This window comes from Galeopterus variegatus, unplaced genomic scaffold (genome assembly GCF_000696425.1).
Source record: "Galeopterus variegatus unplaced genomic scaffold, G_variegatus-3.0.2 Scaffold2057, whole genome shotgun sequence".
NCBI classification, from domain to species: Eukaryota; Metazoa; Chordata; class Mammalia; order Dermoptera; family Cynocephalidae; genus Galeopterus; species Galeopterus variegatus.
Genome location: NW_007728168.1, coordinates 39,830 through 62,969, shown reverse-complemented (window position 1 = coordinate 62,969; position 23,140 = coordinate 39,830). Strand labels below are relative to the sequence as shown.

Here is a 23,140-nt window from a genome sequence, read left to right as displayed (position 1 = left end):
TTGCAACCCTCGGTGTTGCTCCCGCGCCTCGCTCAGCCAGTGAGCGGGAACCGGTCTGTATGTGGGATCCGAACCCTTGGGCGGGAGCGCCGCCGCGCTTCCCAAGCGGCGCACTATCCAATGCGCCACCGGGCCGGCCCGTCAAGTGTACATTATTCTTAACCACAGCCACCAGGCCTGGCCTTAGATCTCCACACTTACTCATCTTTTGATGCGAAGTTTGTACCGTTTGACCATCTTCTGCCTGTTTCCCCCACTCCCGCCCCTGGTAACCACCTTTCTACTCTCTGTTTCCTGAGTTTGCCTTTTTTANCTATCCAATGCGCCACCGGGCCGGCCCTTCAAGTGTACATTATTCTTAACCACAGCCACCAGGCCTGGCCTTAGATCTCCACACTTACTCATCTTTTGATGCGAAGTTTGTACCGTTTGACCATCTTCTGCCTGTTTCCCCCACTCCCGCCCCTGGTAACCACCTTTCTACTCTCTGTTTCCTGAGTTTGCCTTTTTTAGATTCCATGTATGAGTGAGGTCGTACAGTATTTGTCCTTCTGTGCCTGGTTTATTCCACTTAGCATAGTGTGCTGCAGGTTCATCTGTGTCACAGATGCAGGACTGCCTTATTTTTAAAGACCGAATAATATTCCATTGTGCGTATACACACACACACACACACACACACACTTTTATATACATATGCCATATTTTCTCCATCCATTCATTGGTGGGTGGACACGTAGGTTGTTTCCTTATCTTGGCTGCTGTGAACAGTGCTGCGGTGAGCACGGAGTGCAGGTGTTTCTTTGAGATCCGGATTTCACTTCTTTTGGGTACATACCCCGTAGTGGGATTGCTGGATCATATGGTAGTTCTATTTCTAGTTTTTTTGAGGAGTGTCCATGCTGTTTTCCATAATGGCTGTACCAATTTAAATTCCCTTCGACGACGTACAAGTGTCCTCTTTCCCCACATCCTTCCCAACGCTGGTCATCTTTTGACTTCTTGCTACCAGCCATCTGAACAGGTGTGAGGTGGTCTCTCTCAGTGGCTTGGAGTCCCATTTCCCTGGTGATCAGTGATGTTGAGCACCTTGTCACATATCTGTCGGCCATTCGTATTTCTTCTCTGGAAAGATTTCTACTCAGGTCCTTTGCTCATTTTTTTTTTTTTGTCTTTTTCTCCGTGTCCGGCAACGGATCGCAACCCTCAGTGTCGCCCCCGCACCAGACCGGGACCGGCAACGGGACCGCAACCCTCGGTGTTGCTCCCCCACGCCTCGCTCAGCCAGTGAGCGGGAACCGGTCTGTATGTGGGATCCGAACCCTCGGGCAGGAGCGCCGCCGCGCTTCCCAAGCGGCGCACTATCCATTGCGCCACCGGGCCGGCCCCCTTTGCTCATTTTTAAATTGGGTTATTTGCTTTTTTGCTCTTGAGTTGTATGAATTCCTTATATATTTTGCATATTGACGCCTTATCAGATGCACAGTCTGCAACGTTTTCTCCTGCTCTGTGGGCTGTCTTTTCATTTTGTTAATGGTTTCCTTTGCTGCACAGAAACTTTGCAGCTTGATGTGGTCCCACACGTTAATTTGCTTTTATTGCTTGTGCTTTTGCTGTCATATTTAAAAACTCACTGCCAAGACCAATGCAAGGAGCTTTCTCCCTGTTTTCTTTCAGGAGTTCTATGGTTTCACAGTTTACATTGAAGTCTTTAATCTGTTTTAAGTTGATTTTTGTGGATGGTGAGAGATAACAGTCCAACTTCATTTTCTGGCATGCGGACACCCGGCTTCCCCAGCAGCACTGTGACTTGGTGCTGCCTTTGTTGGTCGTTGACTGCCTGTGGAGCATTTGGGTGCCCGTGGGCCCGCTGGGCTGGTCTGCAGCTGAGGTTTCCCCGTCGGCTCACGGGCGGGCTCCCTGGTGGGATTCGCAGAGCAGTTGGAGGGTCCGCAGTCTCTCTCCCCTGCTGCCAGTCACCTCGGTGTTCCAGGCGGGGCAGGGAGAAGCAGGCCTCTTTGGGCAGTGTCCTGCATGGTGGGGAGCCAGCACTCACCCCTGGTGTGCTCACTTTTTCCTGTGGGAGAAGTTGCAGGCCGAGGGGACTCCCTTGATGCTGAGCTGGGCCACCTTGGGAAGGGGGTGACAGGCAAAGAGAAACTGTTCTTACCCGCCTCAGTCATCTGATTAGTGGGTTGACGGATTTACAGAGCATCGTAAAACACACATTGACTACTCCAGAGATACAGGGCTGAAGTCTGGTAGTCTCTGTCCATTTTTACCTTTCAAGGGGGCTTAATAAAAGGGGCCACAAACACAGCGGGATGCTGATCCCAGGCTGCAGCTTTCTCTGTTAAAACCTCTGAGGAATTCCTCTCCCTCCCTGTCTCTTCCTCCCTTTCTTCTCCTACTTAGGACTGGCAGGAGGCAGGAGGCAGCAGGCATCCTGAGGCTCGGAGGCCTGGCTGCGCTGGTGCTGAGGGGTGGGCCAGGCTTCTGGTGCTTGGGGAGGCCTGAGAGGTCCCTGCGGAAGGGGGCGTGGGTGGGACGGTGGGCCCAAGGCAGGTGGTGGCGGGCAGCAGCTGTCTGGTGTCCTTCCTCGCTGCTCTGTGGGGGGTGCAGGACCTCGGTCCTAGCCCCGGAAGGGGTTAAAGGAGGGGGATCAGGAGGCTGCTGGATCACTCGGAGTTTCTGCAATCTGAGGGGCATGGAGGGCTACATTTGGCATCCCAGGGAGTCAGCTTAGGGGAGTGGAAGTACCGTGGGCTTTAGCATTCACGGATCTAAGTCGTGCCACTTTCTGGCCCTGTGCCTTTGCAGAAGCTATTCAGTCTATTATCTTAGTTGTCAACTGGGAGGAGTCATGATGTCATACTTACTTTTTCCAACAGTCACAGTCGGTCATAGCAACTTCTGACATCCCCAACAGCAAGCATGTAAGTGGTCCTTTGTAGAGGTGGGATTCCAGAGCAACAGAGTGGGAAGTCCCACCCACACGTGGCTGCACTTGGAGCCCAAGACTCAGAGGATAAGTGACCAGCTTGCCTGATGTCACATGGCGAGACACAGAGCTGGAGCTTCAGCCTCCGTCTCCAGATTGGCATGGTTTGCTGGGAGGGTTAGGTACAGTGTGGCCCTGTCCTCGGCTGGGTGGTGCAGAGACCAGATGTGGAGCCAGACAGGTCAGGGCTGCCAGTCACGGCAGATTTGCAAACTGTGTCATCTTTCTGAGCCTCCCTTTTTATGTACCATTAAAATGGGTGGGGGGTCTGCCTCGCAGGACTATTGGGAGGTCACATGGGAGGATATATGCAGAATGTCCTGGATGTGGCAGGTGCACGATGCACAGTAGCTGCTTTAGTCCTCTATTTGTGTAGAAGAAAATCTGGGCACTGGTTGCCTTTGTACATGTGGAGCTCACTAGGGAATGAGCTAGGTTTCTGGGCTCTGCAATAACTAACTGACGCTGTTTTTTTTTTTTTTTTTTTTTTTTTTGATAATAGTGTCTGTTTCTCGCAGCTAATGGTAATAAGCGTTCTGTTATGGATAATGTTTATTCTCACGGACATTAGGTGATAAAGAGAAAATGAAATATGTTTACGTATGGTGTGGGATTTATGGGGATAAATCTGTGACTGTTTAGTTTAACACACAGTGACCTGGGATGAACACCCTCGCTGACAGCAGGGGCACCCATGCATCAACCTACCTAGGCTCTGTGCTGGCTCTGCGTGGGGACCAGTGGCCAGGCCTGTGGGAGTCAGGGCTCAGCTGTGCTGGGAAGGGTGACTTTAGCCAATATCGACTCTCCAGACCCCCCCTCCCTGGAGTCCCACTCCAGCGTGGATGGGAGCTTTGCGGTGTTTTGGAGTCTCCTGGGCACTTCCTACCCCAGCTCTGCACTGGTTTCAGCTGGTCACAGCAGTCCCACAGTGCACTGCTCCCTGCGTCCCAGTTGCCCGCTTCTGCAGACTCCAGATGACTCTGCGCAGAGACTCACATGGTGAACAGTGACCACTGTAGGGACTTGGGGCAGGGGCTCTTCTGGTGTTAGTATCCCAGGCACTGGCACAGTTCTGAGCAAACTGAGACTGTTGACTCTGTTTCCACTGAGAATGGCCAGTGGTGGACCTGGGTACACGTCCAAATGCTTCCCAAGGAAGAGGGGCTCCCAAGGAAGAGGGCACCTGTGAGCAGGACAGTGGGGTCTGGGGGTAACAGACCTGTTTTCACCCAGCCCTGCCACTTCCCAGCTCTGCGGCTGCTCCAATTGCAGCTTCCAGCCTGTGATGTCAAAACAGTGACACTTAACTGGGTGTTGTTGCCTCCTAGTGGGCCACTGGGGGCAGAGCCATGTTGCTGTCATCTTTGTGTCTCCAGGACTCAGCATGGGACCTGGTGCAGGAAGGCCAAAATCAGACATCTGAAAAATGTCTTGGTATTTCGTATCTGCAAGTATCTTTGAAGTCTGTGGGTGACCCCAGCCCAGGTGTGCCGACATGCACTCCCTTCCCCTGGGTAAGGGACTGCCCCACCTGGTTCTAGACTGCAGGTCTGTGGACAGAGCAGGAGCCACCTGGGCTCGTGTTTAAGCACAGCTCCTGGTTCTGGAGGAGTCTGAGACCTGTATGGTGTCACCAGTGCCCAGAGGCTGCTGCTGTTGCAGGGCCTGGGCTGCCCGCTAGGGAACAGGGTCTGGACGCCTGGGCTTCCACAAAGTGCGAGCTGTGCCCCATGGGGCCTGGCCTGCAGGGGGTGGCTCCAGTCGGCAAAGTGCACAGCCCGTCCTGGCAGTGCATCCTGCTGGATTGCCCTTTCTGAAATAACTAAGCCATGCCAGAGAAATCTCCTGCTGTTCTTTGTCCTTTGTTGAAATAAGAACAATTTCCACATTTCTGGACTCTGTGGTTGTGTGGAAATTGTACAGAGAGTGGCTTTGCTGACCTGACCTGCTGAGAGTGTGTTGTCTCAGCTTTCTCAGCTTCTAGTTGCCAGGCATATGCTAAGATAAGAGCAGGAGGCTTCCCCGGGCCCCTCTGTTGCAGGTGGAGGGTGACCCCACACCAGCACTGGGCATTCTGGGCTCAGGGATGTGCACGTTACCCTTCATTAAAAGTCACTGAGCAAGCTGAATTCCACGTGCTTTTTTGCCAGTCTCCACTTCAAATGACTGTGAGATATCTTCATTAAAATTGATCAGAATTATGCACCTGCTGTGAGCCACCCTGCCCCTCGTGCATGTCTGGAGACACACGGGAGGTACCCGCTTCTTGTGTAACAGAGGTGAGGACGGGCATCACGCTCACTCCTGCTTAAAGGGGCAGGATCTCAATGCGTCAGGCACACCCCTGTCCTCTCCTGAGACTGGGGGAAGGAAGCCTGGGTTGCTTCTGCGGGAGGAGGAGCACCAGACCTCCTTGGAGGTAGGATAAAGGTGTTGAAGCTCTTGTTCTAATCCGCTCTCCTTGGAGAACCTCTGAGCTTGTAACCTCACTGTTCTGTCCAAGGGTTAGTTTCCCAGAAATGTCTGCAAGTTAAAACAAGTATGCTGTAAAAAGGCCCTGGCTTGTATAAACAGAGAATGTGTTGGCAATCTCAGTGGATTTTAATGGTTCTTGCCTTTTTCTTCTTCTTCAACACACTCAAAAAATAGAATATTCCTGTCAGAAGCAGCAGCTCACACTAGCAGCAGGTCCTAGTGTGTGTAGCTGCTGTGGGGAGGGTGAGGTGTGGTGAGAGGGGCTCCTGGCGCTTCTGGTGGTCCGGGCCCAAACCTACCTCTGCACTCACCAGCTTCACAACCTTGAATTGTGTGGAGGTCAGAGCTATGTTTATGTACACGGGCTGTGCACACACGTGTAAAGCATATGTATTCATGTGAATGCCCATGCATGCATGTGTATGTGCATACATATAGTATGTATATATGTGCATGTGTTTTTATTTGTGTATACATGCTCATATGCATATACATGCATGTATGTATATGTATGTGTGTATGTAAGTTTGTATTTGTGTATGTGTACACGTATGTGTGTATATCTCTATATATGATTATGTGCATATAGTGTGTGGTTTATTTGTGCATCCATGCTTGTATGTTTGTGTGTGTATGTATGTACATGTATGTCTAGTATATATGAGTGTATGTCTGTGTATGCACATATAGTACGTGTACATGTATGTATGTGTATTCACGTGAACATGTGTGTATGTGTGTATAATATGCATGCACATAAATTTCCATATATGTGCATGTGCATATCTCTCTGTGAATTTATGTATGTATGTGCCTGTGCATGGTATGTATGTTTGTATTTGTACAGCATGTCTATGTGCACATCTCTGTGTATGCATGTACATGCATATGCATGAATGTGCATATGTATAGTATTTGTATGTCTATATTCACTTACCTGTGTGTATGTACATGCACATATGTGTATACTGTGTATGTGTATATTGTGTGCATATGAGTGCATAGTATGCATGTATGGCATGTATGAGTATGAGAGAATGTGTATGCATATATGTATAATATGATGTGTTTATGTGGATGTATGTGTGCATAGTATGTATGTTTATGTGAACGTGTATGCATGTGTATGTATGTGCATGCACACACACATAGTATATGTGTGTATGTATGTGTATGGCATGCATTTGTATGTGTGCATGGTTTGTATGTATATGTGCATGTATGCATGTGTATTTGTATGCATATTGTATATAGTGTGTATATCTGTGTATACATATGTGTCTAGTGTATATGTGTATAGCATGACTGTATAATATGTACTTGTATGAGTATACTGTGTATGTGCATATGTAAGTGTATGCATATGTGTATATAGTCTGTATGCATGTGTGTATAGTCTGTATGTGTGGGTACATATGTATGTGATGTATGTGTATAGCATGCATTTGTGTGTATAGTATGTATGTATATGTGCATATGTGTGCATGTGTATCTGTATGCATATTGTATATAGTAAGTTTGCATATATCTATGTATGCATATGTGTGTATATTGTGTGTATGGTATGCATGTGTGTATGTGTACTTGCATGTGTACAGTATGTATGTGCACACGGAGGTGTATGCATGCATATGTAGTATGTATATGTGTGTGCATGTGTGTCTGTGTATGCATGTGTGTGTAGTCTGCATGTGCATGTGTGTGTGCATATGTCTGTGTATGCGTATTGTCTAGCCCTAGGCATGGCCCACAGCAGGTGCTCCATTGAAGGGCAGCTGTTCTCGGTCTGCTAGATCAGGGCAGGACTGCACTGGGTGGAGCTGTCCACGGGGAGGCGCTGGCTCCCTCAGGCTGATGGAATTGTCATACACTCCCTGGTCCAGCCCTTCCCACTCAGGCCTTCTTGTGTCCGAGGGTTTGTGGAGTGGGGCCTCGTGGTTTAAGCTACGGTTTCGGATAGAAAGGAATGGGGAGGGACATTCTGTGATTTAACAAGCCCCCAGGGGATTCTGATGCCCTTTGAGGTCTGCAACCTGCTGTCCCAGATTAACCAGCCTGCAGGAGGTTCTCTTCCCCAGCGTGGACTCAGTGTCTGTCCCCAGCATGTCTTACTTGGTAAGCTGCTGGCTGTCTCACATGGCATCTAATCTTCCATATTTGTGCCTGGTTTCTCCCGACTCCCTAAGCAAGGATTGCGTCCTGTACTTCTCCAAGGGCAGGAGCTGAGCTCGGAGCTCAGAGCCGAGCTGGTGACAGGTGCCAAGTGTCAGCAACAGCCTTGAGTTCACGTTAACATTTGGCTGTACAATTTAGAGATGGGCCTGAAGCCAAGTGCTCTCAAGTCATTCTCAGGTTGTAGCTTATCACAGTGGCAGGATGTCTGCTAGACTTTCTGCATCCTCCAGCTGATGAGATGAGTCGTTAGGGAATGCACCCCGTGTGTGTGCGACTGCAGGTGCTTCTCCAGGGATCTCTCGAGGCCCATTATCATCACCGCATCCACTTGTGGACTGGGGCTTGACCTCCTCCTGCCAGGAGCTGTCTGGGGAGAGGACAGGGAAGACAAGTGCTGCAGGTCGCTTCTCTTTCCCCTCTGCTGTCCGTGACCAGACCTCATGTCTCTCAGGAGTCTCAAGTAGAAACAACCCCCCAGGTGGGCAGGAGGCTCGTAACTCCCTTCCCATCTCTTCCAGGTAGAATCTTCTTAGCAGACAAGTGACTTGTTGTTCAAGCGAAGGGCTCATGGTCACATCTAGTCCGCTGAGTTGAGGTAGTTTTTCACTCCCCTGTCGTGTTGGAGCTTTTTTTTTTTTTTTTTCCTGACCGGTAAGGGGATCGCAACCCTCGGCACAGTGTTGTCCACACCACGCTCAGCCAGTGAGCGCACCCGCCACCCCTATATAGGATCCGAACCCGCAGCCTTGGCGCTACCAGTGCCCCACTCTCCTGAGTGAGCCAGGATCGCAACCCTCGGCACAGTGTTGTCCACACCACGCTCAGCCAGTGAGCGCACCCGCCACACCTATATAGGATCCGAACCCGCAGCCTTGGCGCTACCAGTGCCCCACTCTCCTGAGTGAGCCACGGGGCCGGCCCGTGTTGGAGCTTTTTAAAGGCAGCATTCCTCAGGCAGGAACTCTGGTTTTCACTTTCCATGCTCGGGCAACCCTGCCCCTCTCCAAGTGGGGAACTCAGTGGGGGTCCCATGTGTTGGGGATGAGCCACCAGCTTATTTTTGCATGTGCCAGGGCAGTACAGTGGGGTGGAGGGTTGCTGGCCCCAGCTCTACTCCAAAGAATCTGTGTGACCTCGGGCAAGTCCCCAGGTCTCTCTGGGCCTCCACCTTCCCATTGGAAGATGTGGTTCAATTAGGTGGTCTCCGAGGCGTCCTCCTGCTATGGCTATTCACTGATTCGTGAGAGTGCTGCGTGAGCTTGTGTTTAACCTGAGTCAGTGTGTCTGAACTTCCTCGGTGGCGGGAGGTAGGGGGACATCACAGCAGGCCATAGCCGATCAGAGAGGGAACAGTGTGAAAACAAGCAGAGGCACCCCAACATTTGCCCAACATATGGAAAGAAATAAAAGCATTGACTCTGACATTCGCTCCACAGCTCAGCCCAGCGTTTCCAGCACAAATGCTCAGCTCTGGGGCCTTAGGAAGGGGCACGTTAGAGAGTTGGGTTCAGGAGAGTTAGTCTTTTGAAGAAAATGCTTGAGGAGGAAGGTTGTACCCTATGGCAGGCAGACAGGTCTTGAGACAACACTACTACATAGCATATATGCTTTGCAGTGGACATGTTTCTGTGGAAACCTCTCTGCAAGAGGCTGAGCACCGATACTGTAATCATCTCTGAGCTTCAGCCCACATTCGTGGGTACAGAGTCCAGAACGGGGAGGCATGTTGGTCAGCTGGGGCTGCCATAACAAAATGCCACATATGGGGTGGTTTAAACTCACAGTCCTGGAGGCTGGAAGTCTGAGATCAGGGTGCCAGCAGGTTCGGGTTCTGCTGAGGATCCTCTTCCTGACTTGCAGATGGCACTTTCTTGCTGTGTCCTCACATGGCAGGCAGAGGGACCCACTCTGATGTCTCTTCCTCTTCTTACAGGGTCTCTAATTCCATCATCAGGGCCCCACCTTCTGACCTCCTCTAATCCTGATCACACCCCTAAGGCCCCATCTCCAGGGCTTCAGCACATGGGCAGTTCAGTCCACAGCAGGTGCCGACGGTGGTCAGCCCGATCTTGGGCACTCAGTCTGGGGGTGCGTGTTGGTCCTTTAGAGGAGCAGAGACACATGGTGAATGTCCAGAGGAAGAGGAAGCCAGGATGCAAAGGCACTGAGGGCTTTTCACCAGGCAAAGGGAAGATTTCAGAGAGAAAACAGCTTTTAAACATGTGGAGGGCTGTGCTGGGGCAGGTGATTAAGCTAGACTTGCATTTCTCTAGATGGCAACCACCTCGGCTGGGTGGACATAGCAGTGCAGCAGCTCTCAGGTCCCTTCCTGATCAAGAGCTGTGCCCTGGTCCTCCTGCAGCAATTAAGTAATGCCCCTACTCACATCCGAGGGTGGAACTTGGCGTTTCCCCTACAGTGAGTTTTCGGCATATGAGATCGCACAGTGATCCCAGCACTATCTCCATCCTTCTGGTCACTGCCTCGTGGTAATCTGCCGTCACTTCTGCTGCTCTCCAGCTGGCCTCCCTCTGTGTCCCTTCCAGTCCCTCTGGGTGCAGCCTCCATCCTGCACTGGGCCAGGGCCCTCGCCTGGGTTCCCTTGGGGCCTCTTGCCTCTCCTGCAATGGCCTGATTGTTTTCCTGGTTTCCCCAGCAGACTCTAAGCCCGGTCACTCCTGGGTCCCATTCATGTGGTACACGTGCTGGCTGCATGCAAGGCCTCCACCTGGCTGGGCCGCGTCTGGCTGCGCTCAGGCCCTCCCCTCACACCCTTTACCACTCTGCCCTCCAGGCTGAACCTGGTCCCTAGCTGCCACCATCCCTAGAGAGCAGCCCTGGGTTTCGGATCAGGAGATCACAGCTCTTGTCCTGGTTCTGCCATGCTATGCAGGAGTCATTTTTTATAACCAAATAAGAGAACCTAGGTGAATGTGCTTTCTAAATAAATACTTCATTTTTATGCAAATATAAGCCTTTCTGTGGGCGGCGTGTTTCCGTTTTAGCTGTAGCTCACTCCCAAGCCTATGTTCTATCCTCTGGTCTCTGTGTGTTCTGAATTTAGGGAAGGTTACAGCTGCTTAACTAGACAAGACTAGGAGTTTCTGGCAGTGAAGTCTCAGTTTTAAGGAGCGAGCTGGTGTTGCAGGGGACAGAGCATTTCCTGCACGCAGTCTAAGTCCTTAGCACCACCCCTCTCTTGCCAGAGTTGCTTATACTGAATTTCACTTAGTTTCTGCAAAAATGTGGGTCATGAATGATCATGAAATCCTCATCATGTGTAAACATGTCCATGAAAAAAATTTTTATTTTTATTTTTATTGATTATACATGTTCATGGGATACAGAGCTGACTGTCCGCACCTTTGCTCCAGATGTGGTGAGCAGATCAATACTGTCAGCATGCCCACCACCGCAAGCTGCAGTTATTCCTCGTGTCCCCCACTCAGCCTCTCCCCAATCCCTCCACCCCATCTCTCCCCACCCTTGCCCCTGCAACCCTGGGTCTGTTCTCTCCCTCTGCAAGTCCAGTGCACCACTGTGGTCTTTCCTTCCTTCCTTCGTTCTCTCTTAGCCTCACTTATGAGGACATGTGCTATTTTTCCCTCTGTGCCTGGCTTATTTCACTTAACATAATTTTCTCCAAGCAAATGGCAGAATTTCATTCTTTTTTATGGCTGAGTAGTATTCAATTGTGTATATACCACATTTTCCTTATCCAGTCATCTGATGATGGACGTTTAGGTTGGTCCCTTATCTTGGCTATTGTGAATAGAGCTGCGATGAGCATGGGAGTGCAGGTGTGCCTTCTGCGATGAGCATGGGAGTGCAGGTCTCCCTTCGGCATGATGATTTCCATTCCTTTGGGTATATTCCCAGCAGTGGGATTGCTGGGTCGTATGGTAGTTCTACCCGTAGTTGTTTTAGGAGCCTCCATACTGTTTTCCATAGTGGCTGTACTAATTTGCAGTCCCATCAACAATGTAGGAATGTTCCCTTCTTTTCACATCCTCACCAGTGTTTGCTACTCTCTTTTTAATTATAGCCAGTCTAACTAGAGTGAGATTTGATCTCAGTGTGGCTTTGATTTGCATTTCCGTGATGATTAGTGATGCTGAGCATTTTTCCATGTGTCCGTTGGCCCTTCCTATGTCTGCTTTTGAGAAATGTGTATTCAGCTCCTTTGCCCATTTTTAAAATTGTTTTTTTTTTTTTACTGTGCAATTGTTTGAGTTCTTTGTATATTCTGATATTAATCCCTTGTCAGATGTATAGTTTGCAAATATTTTTCCCATTCCATAGGTTGTCTTTTCATTCTGTTGTTTCCTTTGCTGTGGTTTTTAGTTTGATATAATCTCGTTTATTTTTTCTTTTGTTGCTGTGCGTTTGACGTCTCATTTGTAAAGTCTTTGCCATTTCACCTATTTTTTCCTTTAGTAGTTTTATAGTTTTAGGTCTTATACTTGACTCTTAAATCCATGAAAAAAAAATTGTTAAATTAAATCTGATTGCCTGTTTCTTTTTCCCCTTTTCTCTGTATACTTGTTTGTGTGCGTTGGTTGGGCTTGTGGTCTGTGGTAATCCTTGGCAGATAAGCAGGAGCAGCTGCCAAGGGTTTAAGAACACTTTGTGGAAGAGAAACTTAGCACCGAGAAATTCTGTGCGTGACTTAGTATGTTCTGTGAATGAATGAGGACGGCCACTCTTCAGTCTTAGTCCAGCGATCAGAGAGACAGTCCTATGGGGTGTGGTGTGTGTGAGGCTAGTCATTGTTCCATCTTACTATAAAGGACAGCAGAGGAGGTGGGGGCAGGAAGGGCTGGTGACTCGACATGACCCAACATACCTTAGACGTGGTGAGAAGTGCTGAGAGGTCACGTGCAACCAGGCCTTTTGCTATAGAAGTAGGCAAGTAATGAGTCATGAACGGAAGCATACACAGGACCCTTCTCCCCAGATCCCCACCTCTCCTCCAAGTTCACCTTCAGCAGAGAAGAGCCCAGTGGCTTTGCATCTGACACACGCCCTGATGTATCTGAGAGTACCCAGCTATGTCTGTGTTTACAGAATGTGGGTGCCTGACTTGGTTTGGGTGCCGGAGTAAGAGCTGGGAAGAAGGAGAGACCATCTCTCCTTCTCTTGTGCAGTCACAGAGGAGCATGGGCCTTGGTTGAGTTTAGGACTCAGGAACGCACCATTCCTCCTCTGTTCTTAGGCACATAAGCAGAAGCGTGTGGCTTTCTTTGGAGAGTGTAACAGGTGACCTGTGAAGAACCCTCCAGTGGCAATCACATACCTGACCTCGAAGAGATTGCAAGCTGTAGTTTTTTGTCTCCTTGTGTGTGTGCTGTTAAGGAGAACTGTATGAATCATGTGTGTGTGTGTGTGTGTGAGAGAGAGATTTTAAGGAGGAGGTGTATGGGTCACCTGTGCAGGTGTGTGTGATATTAAGGAGATAATGGATCACCTGTGCATGTGTACATGCAGTTAAGGTGTACCGATCACTCGTGTATGTGTGTGTGAGGTTAAGGAGGAGGTGTATGGAGCACCTGTGCATGTGTGTGTGAGGTTAAGGAGGAGGTGTATGGAGCACCTGTGCATGTGTGTGTGAGGTTGAGGAGGAGGTGTACGGAGCACCTGTGCATGTGTGTTTGAGGTTAGGGAGGAGGTGTATGGAGCACCTGTGCATGTCCGTGTGAGGTTAGGGAGGAGGTGTATGGAGCACCTGTGCATGTGTGTGTGAGGTTAAGGAGGAGGCGTACGGAGCACCTGTGCATGTGCGTGTGAGGTTAGGGAGGAGGTGTACGGAGCACCTGTGCATGTGTGTGTGAGGTTGAGGAGGAGGTGTATGGAGCACCTGTGCATGTGTGTGTGAGGTTAAGGAGGAGGTGTATGGAGCACCTGTGCATGTCCGTGTGAGGTTAAGGAGGAGGTGTACGGAGCACCTGTGCATGTCCGTGTGAGGTTAGGGAGGAGGTGTACGGAGCACCTGTGCATGTGCGTGTGAGGTTAAGGAGGAGGTGTATGGAGCACCTGTGTATGTGTGTGTGAGGTTGAGGAGGAGGAGTATGGAGCACCTGTGCATGTGCGTGTGAGGTTAAGGAGGAGGTGTACGGAGCACCTGTGCATGTGCAATTTTAGAAAGGAGGCTGCTGCATCACCCGTGCACCAACCAACTCTGCTCTTATTGTTTTCTACAGGAGACATGGGGGACAAAGGACAGAAAGGCAGTGTGGGTCGCCATGGAAAAATTGGTCCCATTGGTTCTAAAGGTATTTGTGATGCAATTCTTGCCTCATGTTCCCTGCCAGGCTCTCAGCGTCTGGATTCGTAGACGAACCATCTTGCCTGGTGTTCTTATTTATTTTTATGTACTTTACACACGAAAAATTGGTCCCATTGGTTCTAAAGGTATTTGTGATGCAATTCTTGCCTCATGTTCCCTGTCAGGCTCTCAGCGTCTGGATTCGTAGACGAACCATCTTGCCTGGTGTTCTTATTTATTTTTATGTACTTTACACATGATAAATTCTGTCGCAATGTTTACATTTTGGGAGTGATCAGAGCTGACTGCTCTGTGCCCACCAGGGTGTGGGGTGAAGAGCTCCTCACCCTGCAGGATCACACACCACCCCAAGGCCGAGGATCCAGAGCTAGTGTGCGTGGGCGAGAGTTTGGCTTTTCGGCTACAACTTGCTGAATGAGTTTAATAAAACAGAGCCTCATTTAAGTAACTGATGGACCATGCACGGGGAGCACTGTGCCTGTCCACACCCAGCTTCGGTGTCTTGGGCTTTTTGAGACCCACAGGATGATTCTCAGTGAGAGCAGGTGAGGCCACAGGAACGGGTGTGCCAGCGGCAGGTCTGGTGACCACCCTCTGGCTCAGAAAACACCTGTGGTTTCAATCTGTGCCATCTCTAATGCTACGTTGGACTCGCACAGCCTGGCGAGGTAGTAGATCAGGAGTTGTCCTCCCATGATGAGATCGAGGCCCAGGGCAGGTAAGGGATGGCCCCAAATCCACTGCTCTTAAGCTCCTCTTCTCATCAGCCAATCAACACACGCTTTCTGAGTACACAGGGCTTGTTCCATGCCTGTGCTGGAGTCTGGGGGACACCACAGCTGAGGGGGCTGAGCTGGGGGGCAGGGGATGGTGCAGAGCTGCCCTGAGAATCACAGGCAGGGAGGGAGTCTGGCTGGGCTTTGGCCAGTCCTGCTGCCTGGGAGCGGGTTAACCCAGGGACGTGAAGCCAAGGTTTGAGTTGTGAGTGGCTTCGGTGGTTTGTTCTGATCCACGGCCACACCCTCCCCCAGCCCAAGCCTGCCCCTGGTAGAAAGGGGTCCTTGGCCAGGAGTGTGCTGGGGGTGACCAGCTCAGCCCAGCGGTGTCTCCTGGAAAACCTGGAAGTACCTGCCCTAGGGATGGCCGATTCATTAAGGAGCACACAGATAAGCATGGTATAACAAGGGACATGTAATGCTTTACACAACCTTAAAAATTATGGTAAAATATCTGTAACATAAGATTTGCCATTTTCTACCATTTTTTCCCATTTTAATTGTACAATTCACTGTCATTAAGTACATTTTCAGTGTTGTACAACCATCACACTGTTTCCAAAACTTCTTCATCACCCCTAAGAGAAACTCTACCCATTAAGCATTGACTCCCCATTACCCCTCCACCAGCCCATGGGAACCCCTAATTCACTTCTGTCTCTATGAATTTGCCTATTCTGGATATTTCACGTAAGTGGAATCATAACAATACTGTCCTTTTGTGTCTGGCTTATTTCACTTAGTACAATGTTTCCGAAGTTCATCCACATTGTAGCACGTGTCAGAATTCCCTTCCTTCTAAGGCTGAGCAACGCTCCACTGCATGGGTGTTCCACATTTTGTTTCTCCATCAATCTACTGGTGGACATCTGGGTTGGCTCCACCTTTTGGCTGTTGTGAATAAGGCTGCAGTGAATGTTGGTGTACAAGTAGGGGTGTGTGTGTATGCTTCTAACACACAACCTGTGCTCTGGACACATTCCAGTGTCTCACCAGGGACAGCTTGCCAAGACCACCCTTGCTGGCTTTGCTTAGTCTCTGAGATTGTCATCTTGCATCCTTGCCATGCTGAGTTTTCAGTCACTTTCAGACCCCCAATGTTGGTAAAAGTGCACAAAGGAACTAGGATGGAGACTGCCAAGTTGCTCTCTCCTGTGAGGACGGAGCCTGAGTCTATAGACGTGGAAGTCGCGGCCCCTCCCAGAGACATTAGGTTCTCTCTGTGAGAAGAAAGATGGTGCTTTAGGAGCACGCACGTGACTCAGTTACATATTCACTGTTTAACTGTAGAGTAGCTGGAAGGCTCTGTTGCCATCCTGCTCAACCCCCTTGTTTTATAAGTTGAGAAACGTTGAGCGGCCGAGTGGTTCAGCAGCTTGTACTGTTTAACAGGGAGGGGGCCCAGGGCCAGGAAGGAGCTGTGGGCTCCTGGCGTCTGGACCCTTCTTGACATCATGCTGCCCAGAGGGGTCAAGAGGACTTTGATGACAAAGGAGATTATAAGTACTGTTTATTCTTCTTGAATTAGATCACCTTTAAGGTCCACTGCACTATATGAGGGCACTTCAAAAAGTTCATGGAAAGTAGAATTAAAAGATAATCCTAATCTTTCCATGATCTTTTTGAAGTGTGCTTGTACGTTCTATCTGAATTTTCCTGCTGTAATGAGGACATGAGGGGACCTGGCATTAGAATCAGCAGCCACTTGCTCATGGGGTCCAGGATTCATGAGGTGATGACTGCCAAGTGTTCTATGGAATATACTGGATTTCCCAGGATTGGTTTAGAGAATGGTCATCTGATAATCCCTAAAATCCCATCATATGCATGTGGCCCATGTCACATAAATAGAGCCTGAAGAGTTAATTATCTATGGAATATAGCTCCTATACTTCACAGCAAAAACAGGGTCCTGGAGAAATGCAAGGGCATCATACATAAGAGAAATAATATTTTAACCTTGATATTTTTGAACTCATGGAACATGTCCTCCTCTGCTCAGTGACTTTGACCTTGCTTTTCTTTTTCAGGTGAAAAAGGAGATTCTGGTGACGTAGGACCCCCAGGTCCTAATGGAGAGCCAGGTATGGCATAGGGCCCAAGGGTTTTTAATAAAAGTTACTAAAAATTGCACTTTCAGAAAAAGGAGATTCTGGTGACGTAGGACCCCCAGGTCCTAATGGAGAGCCAGGTATGGCATAAGGCCCAAGGGTTTTTAATAAAAGTTACTAAAAATTGCACTTTCAAAAAAAAAAAAAAATGTAGGTCGTTAAATAAAACCACAATGGGCTGGAAAACAAGGAATACATGTTACTGATACATACTCTCCGTGTCAACCATAGCCTCTTGTAGAATATTTCAATATTTGATTTTTCTCTACTCAAATCATAATGTCCTCCTTAGGGCTGTAGTCTGCTGGACTACTGTGTATTATTACATCTGCACACATAATTAGGCACTCGCGCACCTGTCCCACAGCACATATTCCTCATTTCCTAGTGGCTCTCCGCGTCCTGCAGGATCCCCCCTTTCCTTTTATCACCAAACTTCTCAGAAAAGCACTTCTGTCCTTCTTTAGACGTCCTTGCAGCTGATCCTCCATTAAGGTGGCTCCCAGCCAAGGTCACCAGGGGCCTCTGGGTCCAGCTCACAGGACTTAGCTCAGCTCCCTGTCGATCATCTGTTTCCTGACATGCGGTGACCAGGACCCGGTGGCTTGCCGGCTCCCTCTGCAGCCCTTCCTGTCCCTTACTCTCTGTCTCTTCTTTGCAAACTTCCACCTGCAGCCCCTCTGCATTCTCCAGATGGCAGCGGCCTCGTCTGCTCCCTGGTACAGCGTCTCTTCCATGCGGCACTGCCCAGGGGCCTGCACCAGGCCCAGCCCCACAGGTCCACTGTGAACGGGCATCTCTGCCGGGGGCCTGGTGCCCCCATTGTGCTCAAAGACCGCTTCCCTCACGTTCTGCATTTCCCACACAGCATGCTCGCCTCCCGTGCATGTCCCACACAGGCACACACTGCGATGGTGGCCGAGGTGAGGAGCCTCTGTGGGTCTCAGTGTCCTCGCAGGTAAAGCAGGGATAACTGCGCCATGCAGTCGTGGGTCTGTGTGAGAATTAAGTGAGTTCATACAGGCAAAGCATTTAGAACATCTGCTGTGTTGAAAGGCTCAGGAGGACTCACTGTTACTGTTACTCCAGTGGAGGACGTAGTTGCCACCTGTGCCCGGCCTCATCAGGACACTGGCGCGATTCCCTCCTATGTGTGCGGGTGGACACTGTCTGCATCCTTCATCCCTCCCCTCCATCAGCTCCCTCCCGTCGTCATTTAAAGATACTCAAGTGTTTCCTGTCTTAAAACAAAGCGAAACTGTTTAGAAGCCCCCAAGAAGCCCTCCCGCCTCTGCCTCTCTTGCTGCTCACATCCAGATCTCATGAGGCTCTTCCCCCAGGGCCTCTGTGTCCCCCATTCCTGCCCCATCGCCTGCTGCGACATCCCTGGGCTGCTGGATGGTGATCCAGGCACACCAGCCCTCCTCCCACTCGACCTTGAACAGCACCTGTCCCAGCTGCCGGCCACCCCCCTCCTCCTGGCTCCCTCTCAAGTCCCCACCTGTTACCCGCTGGTGCTCCCTGTTCCCTATCATCACCTGTGGCCGTCACCCCAATACCTGTTGGTGCTCCTTGTACCAGTTGTCACCTGTTGCTGTTACCCCATCACCCGTTGGTGCTCCTTGGGGCTGCTGGAAACACCCTCCCCGAGTCCTCTCCTGAATCTGTCCTCGGGCCCAGATGTGGCGTGGACGTGTCACGGGCTCGGCATGCTGGTCTTCCCCAAGCCCCGTCAGCCGCGGCTCCGTGTCTGTGCAGCTGGTCAAAGCAGACACCTCGGGCTGTGTCCTTCAGCTGCCCCAGCGGAGCCCGGCGTGCGGAGGAGCCCGGGCGCGGCTGCTCCCCGGCCTCCCGTCCTCGCAGACCTGGCTTCTCTCCTGCCGCTGCCCCTCTCCCTCTGCGGCCGGGGCAGGGCCCACGGTCACCCTGTGACTGAGCTGGTCCTGCCGCGGCCCTGTTAGATGATTTGTATTAATACTCATAGCTTAGTCGGAGAGTAAGGTGTCCCTGCTGGTGAAGGAGGAGAAGCGCTACGCCGACGCGCAGCGGGCCTGCCAGGGCCGGGGTGGCACGCTGGGCATGCCCAAGGACGAGGCGGCCAACGGGCTGATGGCCGCGTACCTGGCGCAGGCGGGCCTGGCGCGCGCCTTCATCGGCATCGACGACCTGGAGCGCGAGGGCGCCTTCGTGTTCGCCGACCGCTCGCCCGTGCGCACGTTCCAGCGCTGGCGCGGCGGGGAGCCCAACAACGCCTACGACGAGGAGGACTGCGTGGAGATGGTGGCCTCGGGGGGCTGGAACGACGTGGCCTGCCACGTCACCATGTACTTCCTGTGCGAGTTCGACAAGGAGCACGTGTGAGCGGCCGCGCCTGCAGGAGGAGTGAGGCCTGGGACCCGCCCCGGAGCCACGTGTGCGTCACCATGGCTCCGCCCGTGTCCAAGCTGCAAAACCGTCCTTACCTGCTGCAGCAGTGAAGTCCGCATGACGGCAGTGGGGCCTTGAACGACCACCTGCCCCTGATCTCTATGGGGAAGAGAACCCGCTTCAGCCTTACCTGCTGCAGCAGTGAAGTCCGCATGACGGCAGTGGGGCCTTGAACGACCACCTGCCGGTCATCTCTATGGGGAAGAGAACCCGCTTCACTGTGACCGATGCTTCTGTAACTTATACCAACACAGAGGGCTTTGGAAATGTCACTGAGTAGAAACAATCTTGCTTCGCTTCAAACCCAGATTTCGGGAAAACAAACAAATTCTCCAAACTTTACTACTGAGTGTGTGGTGTCATTTTGTTTTCTCCATTTCTTCGGTAGTGTCTGTAGCTATATAACAAATGACCCCAAAACTTATGGCCCAGGACAGAAGTATCTATCGCTTTGTAGTCTGGGTGTCTGGGCGGGGCTGGGCCACCTGGGTCCTCCACCTCAGGGTCTCTCACAGGCTGGAACCAAGATCCCCCACCCTGCGGCTTTGGCAGGGTTCAGTCCTTGCGGGTGGTTGGACTGCGGTCCTCAGTTTCTCACTGTCTGTAGGTCAGGGGTCGCCCTCTGTGCCTTGTCACATCCTGACCTCTCACTTCCTGGGCAGCTCACAACGTGGCAGCAGCAGCATCAGAGCAGCAGGGAGAGGTGGCAGCCTTTCATGGCCTGCCCTGGGAGTGACACCCACCCCTCTCCATGTCCTGTTCAGCAGGAGTGGCCACTGGGTCCAAACACACATGTGGAGGGGACTGCACAGGACCCCACACCAGGAGGGGCACCAAGGGAGCCATTTCAGAAGCTGCCTGCCACACCAACCCACAATTCTTTTTCTTTTTGTATCTCAGAACCTCCAGTGAAAAATAATGTGTCTGCATTTTTCAAAAGAAGCACATATACTATATTGCAATCCCAAGTGGGGTCGTGGGGGCAAGAGGGGGTTGTGGAGACAGCTCCCCAGGGGGGTCTTGTCAGGGAGGCCCTGACTGCCTTTTGTTCTGGATTATCTTTTAAGGATGTTTGTATAGGAAACTGCCTTGGAAGATAAAGACAGCATCACCCCCGTCACCCTCCACCCTCTGAAGAAAAGGGAGGTTTGCTTACAGCCTCAGAAGATAGCACTTGTGTCCTATTCTGGGGTGAGGGACAGGCCTGGCTACTGTCCAGTATAGTAAAGATGATGTCTCCCTCCAGAGGGGAGGGCATGCATGCTTTCCACCTGCTATAAAAGATTTGGCTTCCCTAGGCTCAAGGGTCCTCCCTGTAATCGACCCGCCATGTGTGCAGGTGCTGTCCGCTCCTCTGCATGAAACCCGGGGGGACTGGGGCTCAGAGTACTGGTGCAGAAATGCTAATGCTCTGGCCACTGCTATTGCTGTGAGTAATAAATCCTTTGTCTCTGATCCAGGAGTCTTAGGTCTTTGGCCAGCATCCGTGGAACTGGAGCAGGCTGACTCGGTAGCTTGTGAGTAGAGTAAAATCTGAGGTCCTTTGCAGTTCTTGACAGGACTATCTTGAAATTTCTGTGGATTTAATTATCTACTTCATCGGAAGGTCATAGCAAACACGTTTATTCAGGTGTCATGGACCTGAGAGGTACCTGGTTCGGTTGGAAAGAGGAGTTCTCGGTCTTCATGGGGCAGAAAGCAGAATCAGGTGACAGACGCACAGCCAGAGGGCAGGAGCCACTCCTCACCTGTGGAAAGGAACCAGCAGAAGCTGCCAGGATTTTACTTTCCCTGCTCAGACACTGCATGAGTGATCTGATTCTTCCTACCAGCGCTTACATCCTTGAGCCACTCCTCACCTGTGGAAAGGAACCAGCAGAAGCTGCCAGGATTTTACTTTCCCTGCTCAGACACTGCATGAGTGATCTGATTCTTCCTACCAGCGCTTACATCCTTCCAGCGCTTATAAGCTCCCGCATCCATGAATTCATTTGTGAAATATCGACTCTGTTTCTGACTCCATCAGGCCCACAGCTTTCAGCGTGGAGGCTCTACCCAGCATGTGCAGGGTAGCCTCATGAACTGGCTGACAATGCCGTGCGTGGGGGCAGGCTGTCACTGAGCAGGTCATCTCAGTGGGAGGGGGGCAGGTCCTCAGAGACCCACACTGCCCATCATCCCTGTGAGGAAGCAGAGGCTCCCCCAGGGCCCCTCACCCCACCGTAACCCACCAACACCCCCATTTACTGAGAGTGGCCTTGAGAAGACAGGGCACAGACAGGTAGGGGTGTTGTGAGTGTTCTCACACAGGCACTGTGGACACACGTGAGTGTGACATGTGCAACGTGACACAAGCATGTGCAGTACAGGATGTAAGAATCCTTCTTCACCCCCATCTTCCCAATCAACTTTGCTCCAGTTGGAGGTTAGTCTTTCTAGGCATTTTTTAAAAAAAGTGCACATGTGCACAAGCAAAGATATACATGATTATTAAAAAAAATAATCCTGGAGTTGATCATGGGTGAACATTACCTCACTGACAAGCTGTCTTGGTGCCCTTCCATGGGTGGCTTTTTCCTGCAGCGTGGTGCTCCGCAGCATGGCTCTGGGGCTGTCCCCGAGACAGATGCTTGAGTCATTTCCACTTCTCGCTTACAGTCAATCCTGCAATCAACATCCTTGATTATGCTTCATGTGCACATGTGAGATAGTATCTGCAGCACAGAAATAGACCAGGAAGCTGAGTGGCCACATTTACAATTTGGACAGTTAGATGCAGGAGAGGAGAGAAAGGGCCCTGCCAATGAGGGTGCAGGTGCCCAGGGGTTGTGGGAACCCAGGCCTGGCTGGTCTTGCCCACTTCCCTGTTTAGCTATGAGTCTGGTTCCTTGAGCTGTGAGGGGAAAGAGTTCTTTGGCCTAGAGAGGTTTGTCCTCTACTCTGTTTCTTACCCCCTCTAGAAGCAGAGGTAGTTGTTTAATGGATGGGCCTTATCGTTGTGCTGAGTGACTTCTCCTGGACACGTATCCCAGTCAAACAGGAAAGAGTCTTCCAGTCTGTCTTTAATGAAGCCGTCACATGCTCAAGCCTGCTCTGCTGATGCTGGGGGAGCTGAGCTGCTTCCCACCCCCCGGGATGGCTGTCGCATGCACAGGTGTCCCCATGAGGCTGCCTGGCTCTGCTCTGCCTGGCAGGTGGCACCCTCTGCCTGTGCATCCAGTCTGGGGGCTTCACGTCCACCAGTCCTGGGGATGCTTCTGAGCTTTGGGATCCTGCAGAGTCAGGGGTGCTGCCCACAGAAGGGGATGGAGACCCCTTTTCCATATACAGAGCCTCCTCTGTTACCTGGTTGTAGAGAAGTCAGAGCATCCACGGGGCCTCAGGCTGCCTGTTCTCCCCTCTCCCTTTCCTTTTGTACTAATCCCGTCCTCCTGCCAGTCAGCGTGAGCTAATAGCCACCTGTTCCGCCAGCTCATCAGATGACCTGGCATGTCCCAGCTTGGAGGGTGACGCTGTGACCTTGACTAAGTTCCTTAGGCCCCTTTGGCCTCGGTCTCCTCGTTTGTGGGCCTTGTGAGGGTTACTTGAGACTCATGGAGCACTGGGCACCGCCGGGTACTGAGCGCACAGCCCTCTGGGCGTGGTGAGCCCCCTTGAAGGGCAGCAGCAGGAACGACCCAGTGTGCGGTGTCCCCAGCCACTGTGTTCAACATCACCCAGGACATTTCTCAAGTGGACGGAGAGCCTCTCTGGGCCATCACCCTTTTCTTCACCTCTCATACCTGAATACATGAGGAAGCAGGAAAACCTGGGGACCACTGCATGGTGACCACACTCAGAAAGAAAGAGCCAGGAAGCTAGAAGTCCTCTTCCTGGAGGAGAGTGT

The 23,140-nt window shown here is 51.1% G+C and overlaps 1 protein-coding gene across 1 annotated transcript in view; it reads left to right on the top strand.

Moving 5' to 3' along the window:
• COLEC11 (collectin sub-family member 11) overlaps positions 1–19,371 on the top strand; it is a 41,534-nt gene extending 22,163 nt beyond the window's left edge. Inside the window, 4 exon segments of the mRNA XM_008580272.1 lie at positions 13,855–13,926; positions 16,747–16,871; positions 17,786–17,825; positions 18,812–19,371. Of these exon segments, the coding sequence (XP_008578494.1) occupies positions 13,855–13,926; positions 16,747–16,871; positions 17,786–17,825; positions 18,812–19,188 (614 nt within the window). The 3' untranslated portion in view covers positions 19,189–19,371.
• Positions 19,372–23,140: the final 3,769 nt, after the last annotated feature.